This window comes from Opisthocomus hoazin, chromosome 2, assembly GCF_030867145.1.
Source record: "Opisthocomus hoazin isolate bOpiHoa1 chromosome 2, bOpiHoa1.hap1, whole genome shotgun sequence".
Taxonomy (NCBI): Eukaryota; Metazoa; Chordata; class Aves; order Opisthocomiformes; family Opisthocomidae; genus Opisthocomus; species Opisthocomus hoazin.
In genome coordinates, this window is record NC_134415.1 from 56,846,842 (window position 1) to 56,864,529 (window position 17,688).

Below are 17,688 nucleotides of genomic sequence, written 5' to 3' on the forward strand. Positions count from 1 at the left end.
CTGGTGGGGAGCAGAAATCAGTTCCTAATCAGGCTGCAGAAACTTGGGAGACACTACTTCCAACTCCAACAATACTACTTATATGTCTAGTTTGTAAGTTTTGTGTATAACTTCATAGTAATTCATCTGTCTGAATTCAAGCTGATATTTCCTTGAGATATATGTAATACTTAGTGTATTATATATTTTGAAACATATTTAATGTACTATAGTATATGTAATATATACAATATATTTAAGAAAAATAGGATTGGCTTAAACTAGGTCTTTGAATCATAAAGATCACAGCAGTCAAAGTAAAAAGCTTCAAATTGGTAGAAAAATGGATATATATTTTCTCTGAACCAACTACTGAAACTTGGCTTTTGTTTTTACTAAATCTGACCAACAAACTTGAAAGAGCATGGTGAGCAAAAAAGGATAATTTTGCGGTGATATAGAACAATGGTGTGTCCACATTTTGAATCCTGTGTTTTCCTGGTTTCTGCTTTTTAAGTGACATGGATTTAGAGGAGAAAAGCTAGAATTATGAAAGTAGAGTGGCTGACTTACAAGAGAATTGACAATGCTTGATCTCCTAAGTTTGGAGAGGAGGAGAAGGGGTAAATGTAATAAAGGATTATAAAATTGAGAGGACGGTGGTTAAAATGCATGCTGGGCTGTCATTTAGCAAATTTGCAGTGTAAAAACTAGGGGGCATTCATCAAAGTACTATTAGACTGATTTAAGAGCTAAAAAGCAATTTTTAGTTGGAATATAATGAATAGTGAAATTCTAGGATTTGTGGGTGAGGGAGATGGTGTCAGCAGGCTTTACTGGTGTGTTTGGGAGGGGAATGGACAAACTGGCAGACAACTGGCTCTGTAAGCAAATGCTGAAGGGACTAGACTGGGATTTGTCCTCTGGCATACCTAATCCACCAGGAGCGTTTGGTTGGGGAGTGGAAAGGGAATAGGCTGCAAAAAGTGGCCATGCTTGTGTGCTCTCCTTAAATAATGTTGATTGTTTCTGTGGGAGACGGTGTTGGGCTGGGTGGACTTCTGGCTTGAGGCAGTATGGTGGCTCCTGTGCTTTTAGTCTGGCTGACTCCTGTCATAGAGGAAAGAATTCCTGAAGTTTTTCAACTGTATGGCTGCACAAACATCTTCATTTCAACTCAGTACTTCACATTGTAATCATTTTTATAAACACAAAATTTTCTCAGCAGCTGTGGTTTGTTAGCAAGGAGATAATATTTTCTGCTTAACTGAAATTTATCAGATGCCTGAACAGCTGATGAAACAGTTTCTATGATATGGTAAAACATAAAATGCCAAGAGTGTTGATGTGGTGTAGTGGTGAGTTTCAATGTCAAGGAAGCTGGTGTGAAAACTCATGTGGTAATCGCACTGTGATCTGATAATGTTCTCTGCCTTCGCTTTTGTGTCTGCTGTGGAGGCTACTGTTGCAGATTGAACTTGCCCAGCACTCTGTTTTGAAAATGATGGGCCTCGAGTAAGTTTTAAAGGGGAAAAACTACTTTGTGCTGCTCTTCGAATGTCAGTGAGCTACATAGTTGTATCCAATTTCACAAAGAAGATGCTACTGATGCTTGCAGTTCTACTCTACAGAGTAACGGCTTGGCATTTTTAGAAATATAATCTCACCTACTGTAGCAAAGCTCATTCGAAGAGCCTGTTGTTGCAAAATATTCCTGAAATTGTATTTAGTGTCAAGCTTAAAATTAGCAGATTTCTGTTACAAAACAGGGAAAATACTTAAAAGCATAGTTTGAAAACTTTGTCCATGTAGTTTGTTCTATAAAGAAAACAAACCCAAAAGTAGAGAATCCTTTGAAATTAAACTAAATTGGTGACTTGTTGTTAGTGTTATCTTAGCATATTAATGGAGAATTTTTAAAGATGATCAGTGTAAGTGCGTTCCGTATGAGTGATACTGAATGATATAAATATATTATTTTCAGCTCCTAGTAAGAACCTTAAAAAAAATTTAGTAGTCTAAAGTATCTTAGTAGCTCAGCACTGGTCACAGCTATTATTTGATATGTTATTTCTCTTGTTGCCTTTTTTAAAGGACTACTAATAAATGCCATTCAGCATACTGTTTTTGTTGATGTTTGACTGGAATGCATGTATCAGTCTGTTGTGATGGCTTTCTGTAAAACAGACTTCATCTTGAGTTTGTACAACAGGTCACTAGTTAGTGTTCCTTTTTTCAATTGTATTTGAGGGTACTTGAAGAGATTGTTCCTTTTATAGTTGCTATTTGGAATTATTGGAAATTATTGGTTGATGGAAATCTCTGCTTGTCTTTTAAAACCTAGTTAGTCTGTCTTTATCTTAAACATACACAATTTCCAGTGTCTGTAGGTGACTGATTCTTTTTCTCACTAAAGGATTCTTCAAAAATACTTTTACAGTTTCCAGGTGTGCTTTAGTACAGTGCTGCTTCTGGTAGATCTAACTGTAGCTCTGTCCATGAATAGTTTCAAAGAATGTATCCATCCTGGAAGAGGCTATCTGGGATGAAAGATTTAGCTCTTTCCTCTTTCTCTGCTACTTCCAGAGGATCGAGTTTGCGTATGTGTGTGGCTTGTGAGGAGGGATAAGGCTTGGCTCTGAAATGTTGCTTTGTCTTGACTGTGCAGCCTTGTAACCACGCAGTGATTTTGAAGACTCCCTGTTCTTTGCAGACTCACCAAGTTTAGGTAGAATCGAGCAGACTCAGAATGTGTGTGGGGATTTGTAGGTGATTCTTAAACAAACTACTTCTTTCAGCCTTTCCTGCAGGTTGAAGTTGGGAGCCTGGGCATTCATGGGGAAGGAGGAGTAGTAATCAGATTTAAGGTTGCAGTGCTAGCATATGAATTTGTTTTTTTTTTATAGTCCTTTGCTGCAAAAGAAGTTGGGATGCCTTGCAAGCAGAACACTCCAGGCTTCTAATGCTTCAGGGAATTAAAGTGAATCTGCATACAGTTGGCCAGTAAAGATTCCCTTTTTCTAAGGGAAAATACACTTAGCTTTTTCTCTTAATACGTATGTGACTTGAATTTAGCTCCAGTGGAATTCTTTACCATCAGGAAGCCTAATGCTCTTCTTGAAATGTTTCTTTTCAATTCACACAGAGCTACTGACCACTGTAAATATACAATGGGATTATTTATTCCTGTTTAAGATTTCTTTTAAATGTTAGCATAGCAGAAATAAACTTTGAGTGATATCTTCTAAAGATTATCTTTATTCTCATCAAGCTTTTCTAGCCATATCTTGGAAATGATAGTTTTCCCCTGTGTTTTTAATTTTTTTTCCTTGCTAATAGATGTTTAAGAGGAACATCACAGGTGGTTTAGTCTGACAGATATCAGTTTAAATACTTACTACTCCAGCTCATGTCTGAGCCTCCTGTGGTTTTACTCCTCACCATGCAGAGCACCTGTAAAACTTCCACCTGTTGCAACTTCTGAGTTAGCAATAACTGGCTGAGAGTTACATTGCTGGTTTCCTCTTGTATTTTTTGATGGAAGGTGTTACAGAAGTCAACTTTCAAAACTAATTGTTTTTCTCTATTGCCAAGTAGAAAAAGCTGACACTCAAAACATTAAAACAAATGTTTTGTTCAAAACATTAAGTGATGAATTACACTGTATTAATGCAGGTTTTCCTGACTCAAAGCAAGTCTGAACTGACTACGCTACAGTGCCATGTTACTTTTAATGATATGGATTTGCTGCTTTTAAACGGTCTTGGAGTTGGATGAAGAGTCCTGTTCCAGACAATTTTCTTTTGTCTGAGCCCCTGAATATTCCATGTTACGGCATTTCTTAAGCACTGTTTTCCACAGCTGGAAATTTCCTGAAAGAAAGTGGGAAACCCTGTCTGTTTGATATCTGTAACTTCAGGCTTTGACATTAAAACCTCAGTAAAGCTCTTGACTGTGGTGATAGTCTACCTCAAACAGTGAGCGATTTTTTTTTTTTTTTTTTTTTTATGTCTTTTTAAATTTTATTTGTGGGGGTGGTACTGTGACTAGTGATGATGATAGAGGTTACTTTTTTGGGGAAAGCTGTGTGACTGCTAGATTTTTAATTACTTCTGTCTTTCGACTAAGCAACAGCCATTTCACTCTTGGATTGGTTCTCATGTGTAAATAAGTTGCTGAGGATTCCAGTGGGAACAACATTGCCTTAAAAAAAAGTTCAAACTTCCTTAGTTTTGTATCAACAACTCTCATTTTTAAGGTAATTTTCTGAGGAATCTGGCTGTATTTCTCTTCAAGCATATCTTTGTGCAGACTTGCTCTTTACCTTGCCGCCTTTTTACCATTTAAAAAAACGAGGAGGAACAGAGGAAATATGAATGTCTTCTCTTGGCATTTGGGGAGCCGAGTGGTAGTGAAGGAGACTGCAGCACTGTGTGGAAAGGAAAACCTCTATGCTATTTCTGCAGCCTTTCCTTGACTATGTAGCAAGGGTGGAAAAAGGCTCAGCTTTCTTTACCTCCTCAACCCTTTCCTTGCCCCTAATAAATCAGAGGTCAAACTACCAAATTTCAGTGCATGTATTTTTAAGACAATCATTGCAGATATTTCAGTTAAGCTACAGGATTGTGGAGGAACCTTGGAAGTGCTGAGCAGCATAAATGGGTATAGCTCTGCATCTTTGAAGGGCCTGAAACTGCGATTTGCTGTATAGAACACTTCTTTCAAGCCATCTATGAAGAGAATGAGGTTTCTTCCCTGGGAACTGGAACAGTTTCAGTTATGGAAGTGAGTTGTAATATATGGATATTGATTATTTTTGGATACTTTTATCTAGAGGAGAGAAACAGATATTTTATCTGGGAAACCTGATGTCATATGGCTCTATCTTGTAGTATAGTTACCTGCATGTTGTAACTTTTGGAACGCTTCCTGTGATTGCAGCATTTTATACAGAGCCTCTATTTTAGAATGTTGAGGTAATGCTGCCACCTTTCTCCTTTTGATGGGATATGGGCCTAATCTGGGTTTCTCCTATCTTCTCAGCTTCCTATTTTCATACAATTTATAGCAAAGTATTATCTGGAAGACTTCTTCCCTTCTGTCAAAGTTGATCAAAATAGCTCTTCAGCCTCAGAAATTACTAGCAGGTGACAAACAAGTAAAACAAATGTTCTTGTAATAGCAGGGGAGATAAGCACTGCCTGAAGTATCAAATATTACTTGGAATCTGACAGGAACTGGAAGTACCCAAGGGTAAAAGATGAGCAGATTCTCTAAAGTATCAAAAAACCCCAGATTTCACTGAAGCTAGATTTGCAAGCTAATACCTTCCCTCCATCTAGTAGTTAAAGTGCCTACTAGAAAAACTGCAGGAAAGATGCATAGAACTACCTTGGACTGTGCTTTTCTGTTGATGATCTGTTTTCTGTACTTGGGCAGTCTTACACTGAGCTGTGGGTACTTGAAATCTCATAATACTGTCTGAGTTATCCTCTTCCCAGTCCTAATAAAAGCTATTTGTTTCTGACATCCACAGCCTGTACAAAACACTAGCTCTGTGTTTATACTTTAATGGGAACTCTTTAGCACTGTCGAGTGGTGCGTTTCTTGGGGCCAAAGAAAAGACGTATCTAAAGTCCTCAAATATACTGAGAAAGAGCAAACTACAGGATCTAAGGTGGCATCTACAACAACTGCAAAAAGAAGAGCTAAGATGGAATGGGTAGCGTTATTTTTAATACTATGATTTACACTTTAATAGTATTGAAGAACTCTGCATGTTTTGATACCAGGTTTTTTCACCTGGCAACTTAATTTAGGTTTTTCTAATGACTATTTCTCTTTTTGACACTATTTTAAAATTAAATGTAATCTAAATATTGTCAAACCTTTACTTGTGATGTTGAGATGATACGTAAACTTTTAAAAATAAATGACCGTAATCCATTTGAGGAGATATGAATTAAGGTTGCATAAGCAACTTCCAGGGACAATGTCAACCTTTCAGTATTCCGTATCAAGTTGGATTTCTGGTAAGCTCAAGTCATAAAAAATACCACTTCATGCAAGACTGATACACAGTGTTTTTGTGGTGTGAAATGGAGCTATGTGTAATAGCACAAATGTATGTACAAAATAGCTGAGTAAAATTACAGGCATTTCAACAAAACATAGTAATCCCTGTTAATATTTCACATGTAATAAACTATGTTTCCAAGTTCTATGAAAATCACAAAAAACCCCTTAAACACTCTAATGAGTAGAAACTGGTTTTGCATTTTAAGTAAGGGGTACCATGAATCTAGAAATCTTATTTTTATGTGAGGACATAGTTTCCTCTTGATTTTGGTGGAAGAGTGCTGTCTATTGAATTGTACCTTAGTTTTTCATTTGTGGTGGTAGTTTTGAGCCAACCTTTGATAAAATTGTCCCCATTACTTTGATAGTAGTGAAATAGTAAGTTTATTGGTTCCTTTGATTTGCAAAACTAAAAATTATGCTGTAGTGGATCTCAAGGAGGCTTAAAATAAAATTAAAAACACTGTGCTTAGAAAGACTATATTGCAAAATACTTAGTGGAGCAATGAGAGGATAGTTATTGGTGGCTCATATGTTTGAGGCTAATTTTAAAAATCTTGAATGTCATTTTGAATGGAGAAGACTTACGATGTCTCTCTAGTTATACCTTTGAGCAGACTTCAGGGAAATTCTCTCCTGAGACCCATTTATTGCATTATGTTTGAATTAGGATTTAGACAACTACTAGCTGAAATATTTAAAAAGCAATAGCAGCAGCACTTCTTGTGAACATCACTTTGGGTGTTTGGAAGATCTTCCAGCTTGCAACCACTACCGCTATGAGTCTGGGGACAGATTGTCATGTTGAGTTCGTATAGACAGAGAAGTAAACTTATATCTACCACCTTGATTTGGGGGTCTAAGTTTCTACTTTTTGTCTATATAGTAGAAGCGTTGATACTTATAATCCATGGCCTCTTTAGCACTTCAGCAAGTGACTTTGCTGGTGAATATCTCAAAAGGCTTCATAAGCAAAAAATGTGCTATACCTGCATCACTGTATTGATAAAACTTGTAGTAATGAACTAAACTTTCTCCAAAAGGATGTTTGGAAGAGGCAGTTATTTCCATCATTGGTACAAGGCAAAACAGCGTGGGAAGCAGAAGGGTGGATTTAGGCCTCATCCACAAGTTAAGTGTTGGAAGAATGTGTCCAAAGGGAAGAGGTAATATCAGTGCTGAGAGATAGACCACAGCAAAGTCTGGAAGAGAAATTCATGCATGTAACCAACTTAAAATTTTACTTAAGGTGGTCTTTAAGACCTTTTTCTTATCCAGATGTACCAGCACTCTGTTGATAATGTTTTTGGTTCTGTCTGCTTTATGCCTGCTTTCTCAAAGCAAGTGAGTAAAAGTGGATATATGGAGTGATAAATCGAATAGCAAAGGTGAAGGATGGGGCAAAACCTGGTTTGGGATAAGAGAAGAGTTAAAAGGGATTAATAGTTAGTTTGAGAAATAAGACATTGGTGCCAAAGGGAAAGATGATGCGAGAACAACAATTTCTGTAAAAGAAGAGAGATATTGACTAATAGAAGGGGATCGGGGGGGATGATGGTGTAGCCTATGTAGGTTGTAATAGTACCTGCAGTCTTATTCTACATAACCCCAAAATGATGTAGAGGTTTAATGAGGTAGAAGTGAAACTGGGACTCGGCAGACGAGACTAGCTACTACTCAGTTTGTAAGGAGGAGATTGAAGAATGGGCTTGTATTTGACGGAATGACTAGTGATTAGAGTTGGTGTATTCTGTCATGAATGTCCAGTAGTCAGTCACTTGAAAATAACTGAAGAGGATTTGTTTGGCAGGCAAGAGTTAAAGGAAGTATTTTAGATCATGCTGTCTGAATGAAGAGAGACTTCTGGACCTAGCACAGAATTGCTTTGCAGTCAGAAATCAGTGTTGACAGACAATAACTGATGGGACAAGAATTGGCTACGTTCTTTGAAAATGTTCAATTGTCCAGCTTGTTAGATAGTATCTGTGCTTCTTTACGCTTAACATAATATCTATGTTGTTCTTGCTTACAGAAGTTAGACCAAATAGGTATATAAATTCATATAATATCCAGTTCAGAACATTACATTTATTAATGCTGTTGGCAATGTCTGTAGAAAGTATTTGGACACTGTGAAGAGACATCATTTGTACTCCAAGTATTCTTCAGTTCTAGGAGCATAGAATGACCCTGCCTTTAGTCTTGGCCAAGAAGCTACAGACATAAGAGGAAAACCTTCATTAATTACTAATATTATGATACAGCATGTGCTACCAAAAGGGTGGGTGAGGTAGGATATCTGTAATAACGTGTTAAAAATTGACATTAGAATTAAACTGGTTTAAATGGATGACAGATGAGCAGGACTTGGAAGCAAACAGCAGAATACAAAGATTTTGCTTTGTAATTTTGATGAAGATCTTTCAAAAAATAGAATTATTTCCTGGGTTTAGTCTTCTGTATATAGTCTTTGGAAAAACTTTAGTGAGTTGGCAGTTACCACCCATTTCACTGCATCTTGTGTAGTCAGAGGAACTATTATGCAGATGTATTTGTAGCCATTTCCTACTCTTTCCTCTTGTGTTCTACCATTCTCCTTCCCTTCCATCCCTCCTCCAGAAGTACCAGATCAGTCACCTTTTTTGCATTGTTAGTGCTGGATTACAGCTTTTAGACTAAAGTAATAGAACCTGGATCAGAAAACAAAGTGAGTAAAATCAAGGGAAGCCTGTAGCCTTGTTAGTTTTTTGAAAATATTATGTTGTTTAGTCTAAATTGATATTTTTACCTCTTCCTTTAAAAGCATGCTTTGCTATCTGTGAATTGTGCATATAGAAACTTATCATTAAAACAAATTGTTTCTTGTTTAATTTTAAATCACAGATTTTTAATCCTGTTTGCATTTGTACTGCTTAATTACATCTTGTTCTAATGAACGATTGCCTCTCACTGGAAGCTATGAGAAAATTCTACCAAATACAGCCTTTACAGAAAATTTGCTGGCACTTCTCGTAGCGGTTTGATAAATACTGTATTTGTGCATATTTATGTAAGCAGCTTGGAAGGTTAAGAGGTACTTTAACTCTTAGCTATTATCGTTGTTAGAAAATGGATCGAATATAAATAACTGCTCACTATCCATTCCCTGTGAGTATCTATGCAAGCTAGTTCAGTAATTGTTTAATTTTAAACTATGTAACTCCTACTAGTTTAAGCAAAAAAAAAAAAAGTGGGTTTGAGCTTTAAAATTACTGGAACTTCCTGTATACAGAAACTAGTTAATGAACTTTAACTGAGATCTATGTACTTCGGTATTTTTCAAAACAGAGCTGCTTTTTTTCACCCTATCAATTGTAAGATTTTTTTTTTGTAAGTTAACATTGAATCATTTGGCTTCTACTGTTTAAAGGAGCTAAGCATTTTTTTATAAACAAAGTGAATACTTAAGGAAGTTGATCTGCACTTATGCAGGAACTAAGGTTATTGGTAGCTAGTTTGGAGGTTGAGAAATTCAGCTTCCAGGCAGTTGCGTAAGTCACTGCTTCACTGGAATTTCTAAAGCTGCAGCAGTAAACAGCTGTAGTAGTTTGCTGTAACCTGTTAAGCTAATATGATACTTCTAATAAGATCTAACATCAACTGTTTAAATACCATACTGGTTGTTGCCCCTTTTCCGACAACAGTAAAAGGACAAATGATGTGCTCCCCTCCTCCCTACAAAAGCATGAACCTGTCTGAGTGTCAGGAGATGTAAAAACTGCTGAACTCAAATGATATTAAATGATTCCATGATGATGTATCTCAAATACTTTTTTGGACAAATACAAACAGTCTGAATGCAGCTTCTCGCCCTTCATTGTTATTTAAGAAAAAAAACCACCACTGAACGGTCAATACTATTGTTCTTTCAAAAATATTTGGGAACTTCATAGAACGTGAAGTTACCTAGAAAATGGGAAAAACAATGCATTTTCCAGTATTTTGTGGTGTAAATGATGTCTTGCAATTTATCTTCCTGTCTTCGCTGCCTTCTTGTCCAAGAGAAGGGAAGGCCTTTGGGAAAAATCTTTTGGGAACCTTCTAGGACTGAGATCCTAGCCTCTTCATCTCTGAGGTGCCTTGGATTGTTTTCATCCTTATGACTAACAGAATGAAGTGAATGTAGACTTTTTTTTCCTGCCTGGAGGTTATAGTTCTTTACGCTCTAGGGACACTTGATTTGTTTCCAAATATAATATATAATGTTGACTCTCTTCTGTCCAAGTAAGAAGGTCAAACTGTATCTAGATATCGGCTAATTTGCAAGTGCTGTATTTGCACGGAAGTTGCAGACAGTGTCTTCTGACTGTCTGTGTCTGTCTTCCATTTCCTTTTCCTGTTTCCTTAGCGTCAATTTTCTTGTCTTCTCACTCTTCTTAGCTGGCAAAAGGAGAATGCATTACAATGGTCTGGCCGGAATTCCCATAATAAGTTGTTACCAGTAATATGATAGTATTTCCACCTGATGAACTCTAATCTCAGTTTTAAAGCCTTAGTTTCTTTTTGCTTGGGGCTATTACTTATGTATAGGAGAGTGGATCTGAACTGTTAACAAATATTATTGTATACTTTTGCAGACATAAATACTGAGACATTGGGAGGAATGAAGACCCACTTAGCTGAGTGATATAAACAGCACGATCCTATGCAGGCCTGAAGCTTTAGAAGAAAACTCTATAATCCTAAAGTTGTTGAAAAATGATGATATGATACCATATCAGGATTGGTATGGAGTCTAAATCTCTCCCAAAAGTATTTTGTGGATTTTTATTTTTTCTTGTTAGTAATACATGGACATGAAAGATCAGACTTGGTTTTGTAGACAGTGACTGTAGCACTTTCCAACTTCTTGAATAACACACTCTTGCTAAATACCTGTCTGTCTTGATATTGTTCTTTATGAGATTGTTTCTGTGACAGATCATGCTTTTGTATGTGTAAGTAATAGTACTAATAAAGTCTAGGTGCAGGTAAAATTGACAAACCGTTAGGAAAGTTGAGTGAAGCTGTTCTTGTACTGCTTTAGTCCTGCTCAGATGTGTCACCAGGAATTTGTGGTACTCTGTAATGACGTAATCCAAGTCTTGGGTTTTTGTTTGTTGTTGGATTGTATCCAGACTTGGCAACAGTGAGTAGTACCAGATAGACTTTTAATCTTTATATACTTAAAATACTGTTTGGAGATCTCACCATCATTGTGCGTTTTTTCTATGTTAGGATAACTTTGGGGACCACAATCAAAGTACATACAAAAGTGCATGCAAAATAAGTGGTGGGTTTGCCTATAAAAATAATTCAGTCTGATTAAGTAAAGTGGAGAACAGCTGCAGAGCAATGACTGTAGTAAAATAAGCAAGTACAGTACGCAGTCCTGGAGAGCGATATGCTGCAGACTGGTATACATAAGAATACTGTGTGATCTGCTGTCCTTAGTGTTTTGTATGTAATTCAGATCAGTTGTATGTGTTTTCCGCTAGTCAGAGATCTATTTCTTGCATCAAAATTGTCAAACATTTAAGCACTGTGAGGTGTTACAGCTACAGTTTTGAGAAGTATCTCTAGGAGTGAATTTTAAAAGCTGCTGCAGTTTCAGATTGCCTTAAAAATCTTGAGCTAGTGTAGCAGTGGCAAATCTGATACAGGAACATGGTCCATAGCTTGTGCCGTACTATAAAAACTTTTTATAGCAGTGTAATGGCAGGAAGATACAAATATCTGTGTGGTGATAGTTTGGAAATGTTATAAATGTGTATCTGTATACATAACTGACTTATGCTGCGGATTAAATTGATAGCTACAGTTGTTGCAACTGTCTCCTATGTCAAATGGGTCAACCACAGGTGGAGAAGCCCCCCGTATTCCCTCAGTCTACTTACAGTAACTTGTATTAAAGAATTAAAAAAAAGACTGTTCTTCTGAGGTTTTCATACATATTCTGGAATTAGTTTTCTTGTTCAAACTGTGACTTCTAAGGGCAGATGTACACTGAGCTGCTCTGATGTAGATAAGCTATAAATAATAGTAATAATTTAAAAAAAGAAAATTTTGCAGAGAACTCGCATATCACTAACTGAAATGCCTTAATTTTTCCTGCCAAAAGGTGTAAGCATAGGTCTGGAGCTTGTTTGGGGAAAAAAAAAAATCTTTTGGAACTGTTGCCTTTTCTCACAAATCAGTGAAGTCAATATTAAATTAGCATGATACTGTGCCTTTCTTACGTATGACCTGCACTTCTAGCAGTTATGAAAATGAACACTGATGTTAGGACACGAGTGAATTATCTATTCCTTCTCTCAGCCACAGCTTTTATCTCTTACCTGCTTTTTCAAAAAACATGCAGTGAAGACAATACTAGTGTTTTCCTGTGTTAATTTCCTGGTGGCAGTGGGGAACACAGAAGTAATATTCAAAGGTACAGCTAAGAAGCTATTGATTTATCCAATTTGTTAATATCTGGAATAGAGGACGAAGCAGGAATAGTAGAAAGAAATACTTGGAAGTGGAGGAGCAGGGATGGGTGTTTGATTAGAAAACTGCTTAGAGCAGACTGTTTCCTCTAGAGCTACCCTAGGTCTTCAGCAGAGAGTTTCCTGTCTACAAAATTAAAATGCTTTGCCCATCTTGTCATTATTCATTATAATTTTTGCCTGTTTTGGGGGCTGCTGTGTGGTAGATGATTACTGCTTAGTACAGTGGCCTCTCTTGCCTTAAGCTCACATACGCAAGTATAGAGGATTTGAACAAACTGCATTCCCTGGGATGCTGCCTGTTTTGTGTGGTTGAGAAATGCTTAACATGTACTGAAACAGGCATGTATTATTATCCTTCTACAGTCAGTATTTAAGTGACGTGCTTTTTCAACTCAGCATACCCTGCAAAACTGGGAGGCTTTGCATTGCTTTAGAAAAGAAGATTAATGCTGGTTAGGAGGATGATATTAATTTGAGATGAGAAGAATAATTTTAGCTACTAGGTGAAAAAGTGAAGATGACATCATCCTTGGGTAAAGGAACTAAATGGGACTAGCTGCAAGGACTATTTTTATTTTTTTTGTTAACTGTAAGCACTATAAAAGAGGCCAAACTCTATTTTCAGTTCTGCATATGAGGCTTCCACTATTTTGTCAAAAAGAAGAAACTTGCTCTAAATATTTAAAGCTTGTGTGAACTTACTCCCAGTGCTGCATATTTAGTGATTTCTGGAGCAAGAACTGGTTCAGGTGTCCTGGAAAATGCAAAAGGATTTTTTGCTTAAAGAAACATTCAAGTATTCTTAACATGGAAATTTTTACTGACTAGTTATAACAGTGCTTCCAGAAATATTAGCATCAAAAGTGCTTAAAGAAAACATTTGAGGGATAGAATTTGAAGGTTGGAGTAACTTGCGGAATCCATGGGCTTCTCTGTTTTTCTGGGTCATACTCCTCGTGTTTTGAGGCAAGGTAGCTGTAAAGCCTTAATTCCAAATAAGCTGTGGGTGGGTGAATGAACAAGGGTTATATTTAATAAAGTTGGAAGCTGATGTTCAGGGGAAGAGCTGGGGAAGTCGTCTTTTGTTAGAAACCTACTTGTGTTGGGGCAGATAAATAACAAGTTTTAAAATTCAGTTCCTGTAAACATCTGAATTTCACTTTTCGGAGATTGCTTTTAGTCTATTTCTGCAAATAATTTTTAATTCAAGCGAATGCAGGAGCATGAGCAAGGCTGGAGCAAATGTGCTGTGAAACTTCTGGTGTTCGTTGTGGGGATTTTTTTTTCCTGTCTGGCAATTTGTGTAGTCAATCCATAGTTAATGTAAAAGCAATAATTTTACATTAAAAGTATTCTGAGTTTGTGTAGGAAGGTATCATTTATGGGGACAACACCCCACACCTCCCCATGCCAAAGTTTTAAGTTGACTTTCTTTTCTAAGAGCTTTGAACTGTCAGTGGAACACAGATGACTTATTTGTATGGGAAACATATTGACAAGAATTTAAAATACAAGGGAAAAAAGCAGGTGAGGCAAGCTGGCTCTTTAAGCCCTTCAAAGAACAAAATTAAATTACTGATTCTATTTGGGGAAGAATGCTGGTATTAAGTTTGCTGGATTATTCAACATCTGTTTAGTATATTTCTCATCACTTAGCTGGATGTTATGCAGATTCATTAGTCTAGGAGAACATTATGGTTAAAGTTTAAAAGTTAAAATATTGCAGTGTGTTAAAGCAGACTTGTTCCCATTGTAGTTCTACTTATATTTTATGCTGCCAGTTTAGATGCTGAGCAGGAGGTGTGTTTGAATTTTGATTTGCGTGCAACCTAATAGTCTCTTCAGCCTTTCAACGGTCTCTAGTGTGAATACATGCATTTTTTTTTTAAGAGTGTTTGCCTCCACTTTGATTTTGATCAACACTTTTCAGTAAATGGAAAACTTGAGGAATGGGTGAGAATTGTACTATTTTATTGATTTCTAGTATATACTGAGAGAACAAATTGTATGTTATATTCCCTGTTTTGCGTATATCTTTGGAATGAATTCCTTTCTTCCAAAAACTAAGGTACCTGTTTGAAACAAGAGGTGTTCAGCTCTCTGATAAATTATACCCTAGAAACCATGGGCATACTGTAATGAATTACTGACCATTTTGCATAATTCATCTGGACTTGTGTTCTTTCTGCTTTGTCTCTTGGAGGTTGGAGAATTTCCTTAATTTCATATCAGAAGAAAGGGGATAACCACATCTGAAATACAGAATCTTTGCAACTAGTAAAGGAATCAAGTATAGAGAGTTGAAAAAATCTGAATTGCTGTTGCTTCTGTTTGATATTCATTATGGAAGTATGGGACTGATTTATGTGTGAAAGGGAAAATGAGCAAGCTTTTGTTATGTCGTAGTTGGTGTGAATCCAGGAAGTCTTGATACAGAGATACTGGAAATTTAGATTATACGTACTTTCCCATTGACTCCTTCATATTTTGGCTGCTGATCTTTTTATCTCTGTCACAGCAGATTTTTTTTAAGATGGCTTGCATTATTGAGCTCTTCTTTCATCTGTATGTAGTGTTTAAAAAGGAGAGAAAGCTCCTTTAGCACTTCAAAAATGTGATCATTTGATTATGATGCTTATTTAGATGAGCTTCCTTTTGTACTAGTCCTTATATTTAACACTACCAAAATAGCTGCTTCATCGTTCTTGTTGAAGAATCCTTAAATAACTAGAAGTTAGCAGTTACACATAGTTTTTGTGTTTCATGAGGATAAATAAGATGGGCATTTAAACTTCTTTGTGTTACTTTGTGTTGTATATAAACCATTGTTTTGGTGATCACTCAGATCTATGTTATTAAATATGTGGAGTGCACTAGCTAGAAGCAGGATGTTAACCTGGTTGAATGTGGTGTTAGTGGCAATGTTGGTTATGGTGTTTGGGGTTTTTTTCCTATGTTACATACAACAATTATTCCTTAATGGTGCCAATTCCAGTTTTGGTCGGCCAGGAGTTGAATGCTACTGCCAACATGACAGTGGAGCTGCAGTAATCCAGCTTCAGTTCCTGATTAATGAGGTTAGTAAAATGATGCATATATTTCATAATTCAGATAAGATAGAGTGTATTTTATTCAATTTCTCATTAAGCAAGTATCAAAAATAGTTAAGACAAGTGACTGGCATAAATGGCAAACACTAATAACAATTATAAATAAATTAACTGTTTTCACTTTAGAAAATGCTCGACTAACTGCTGAAAATATCTTTGTCTCTAGAGTACTCTTTTGCAGTAAGCAAGAACTTTATTCCTAGGAATATCTGTTCATGTCATTGAACACTGCATTTTATCTCTTGGAGTAGCAAAGTACATTTTCAATAGTATTAGCAGTTTTAGTAGGTAGTTAATTTTATTTTAATAGTTACTTTTGTAGACGTGAGCTGAGAAATGATCCCTGATCTGATCCCTCAGTAATTTCAGGTGTGTTTTTTCTAGGGGAGTAGCAACTGAGATTTGACAACAGTGCTATTCTTGAGCTATCTGAGGCCAGATTTTTAGAGGGATGTCTAGCTCAGAGGAATGGTGAAGGCAGACCTCACTAGCTTTGTCAGCACATAGATATTAGCGGTTGAGTTCATTGCTTAATTTCTGTAAAGAGGTGGGTATGAGGGAACAGATGTGTACATGCTGGAAAAAGCTTTTTCTTACCCACCACCTCTCAGTATGGCACTGAACCAAATGTGAGCTGGATGGCATGTGGTCATATTAGTTATCTCATTATTGCTATTTAGAACTTACCTGTGCTGTGGTGTTGATGCATATGCTTATAAGTATTTTTTCATCCTGGTAGCTAATATGTGATAGGTTTCCACTATGATGATGATATACTGTTGCTAGGGCTATGAAAATAAATCGACTAGAACTTTTTCTTTCTCATAGGGAGCTCTTGTGAGTGGCTTGGCTGATGATACGTTACATCTGTGGAACTTGCGTCAGAAGAGACCTGCTATTCTTCATTCACTTAAATTTAACCGAGAACGGTAAGGATTGCATTATTATTGCTTTGCCCCTCAACATCACGCTATGTGCTATTGATCAGATTTATTAATGGAGTCGAATTCATAACTTGTTAAATAATTGAAACTGGGTTTACATTGGGTTTGAGTTGCAGGCTGTTAGGGCCCAAACTACTTGTGAGTAGAGAGACTAGTGACATAAAGTGAGATGACTCCTATGTCACTTTGCGTGTTGCGTTGCTGAACATCATTTTTCCAATCTAAAATGTGGAGGGATAGAAGTCTTTCAATGTATGTCTTCAAGGGAATTTTGGAACAAAAGAAGGTGTATGTGTGTGCACCAACAAGACAGCAGGAAAACTAGTTCAATTTTTTAATTGGAAGTTTTTCACCCCTTGATGACAAGTGGGAATTCTGCAGTGTTAGAGCTCCTGTGTGTATGAGAAGCTGAAAACAACATGCATTTTGACTAACAATTTTGAAACTCAAGTAACAGCATTGTAAGCAAGCTAGGGAGACAGTTTAGATTAAACTTCTAAAAGTAAATTGATTAAATTTCTGCAAAAAAAGTATGTTCTTTTTTTAATAACAAGTGGTCCTTCGCTTTTGGGAAGTAGCCCATATTTTCCAGTATGGGTAAAGTCTCAACTGGAATGTTATGTCTACTTCTGAGCAGTGTGCTTTAGAGAAGGACTGCTTGGGGAGCTCAAAGGATACCAGCAAGAGCACAGAATAATCTGTGACTCGTACCCCTGTTGAATAGGGCCGGAGGTAATAAGCTTCAAGTAATGGGTAGCAATACAAAGAGGTAAGTTAAATATTTATATAAAATCTTCTAATGTAATGTCATACAAAGTGCTAAACAGGTTGTCGGGTGAATTATGGAGTAACTTTGTGGTTTTAAAGAGCAGGTTATAAAAAAAATTTGTCAGGAATAACATAGATGCAGATTACAGAGGTTTATTGAGATAGAGGACTAAGTGATTCGAAGTCCCTTTTGAGGTTGTTTCTATGATCACTGTACGTAAACTTTTTACCAGCGCCTGTAGCAACAGGACAAGGGTTAATAGTTTTAAACTGATAAAGGGTACATTTAGATTTAGTTAT

General features: G+C 36.6%; 1 protein-coding gene across 7 annotated transcripts in view; it reads left to right on the forward strand.

Annotated features, from left to right (window-relative positions):
- STXBP5 (syntaxin binding protein 5) overlaps positions 1–17,688 on the forward strand; it is a 119,530-nt gene that overhangs the window by 13,951 nt on the left and 87,891 nt on the right. For all 7 annotated transcript variants that reach the window (XM_075413748.1, XM_075413742.1, XM_075413744.1 and 4 more), the window contains exons 3-4: positions 15,562–15,643; positions 16,505–16,605. In XM_075413748.1, the coding sequence (XP_075269863.1) occupies positions 15,562–15,643; positions 16,505–16,605 (183 nt within the window). The remainder of the gene's footprint in view (positions 1–15,561; positions 15,644–16,504; positions 16,606–17,688) is intronic.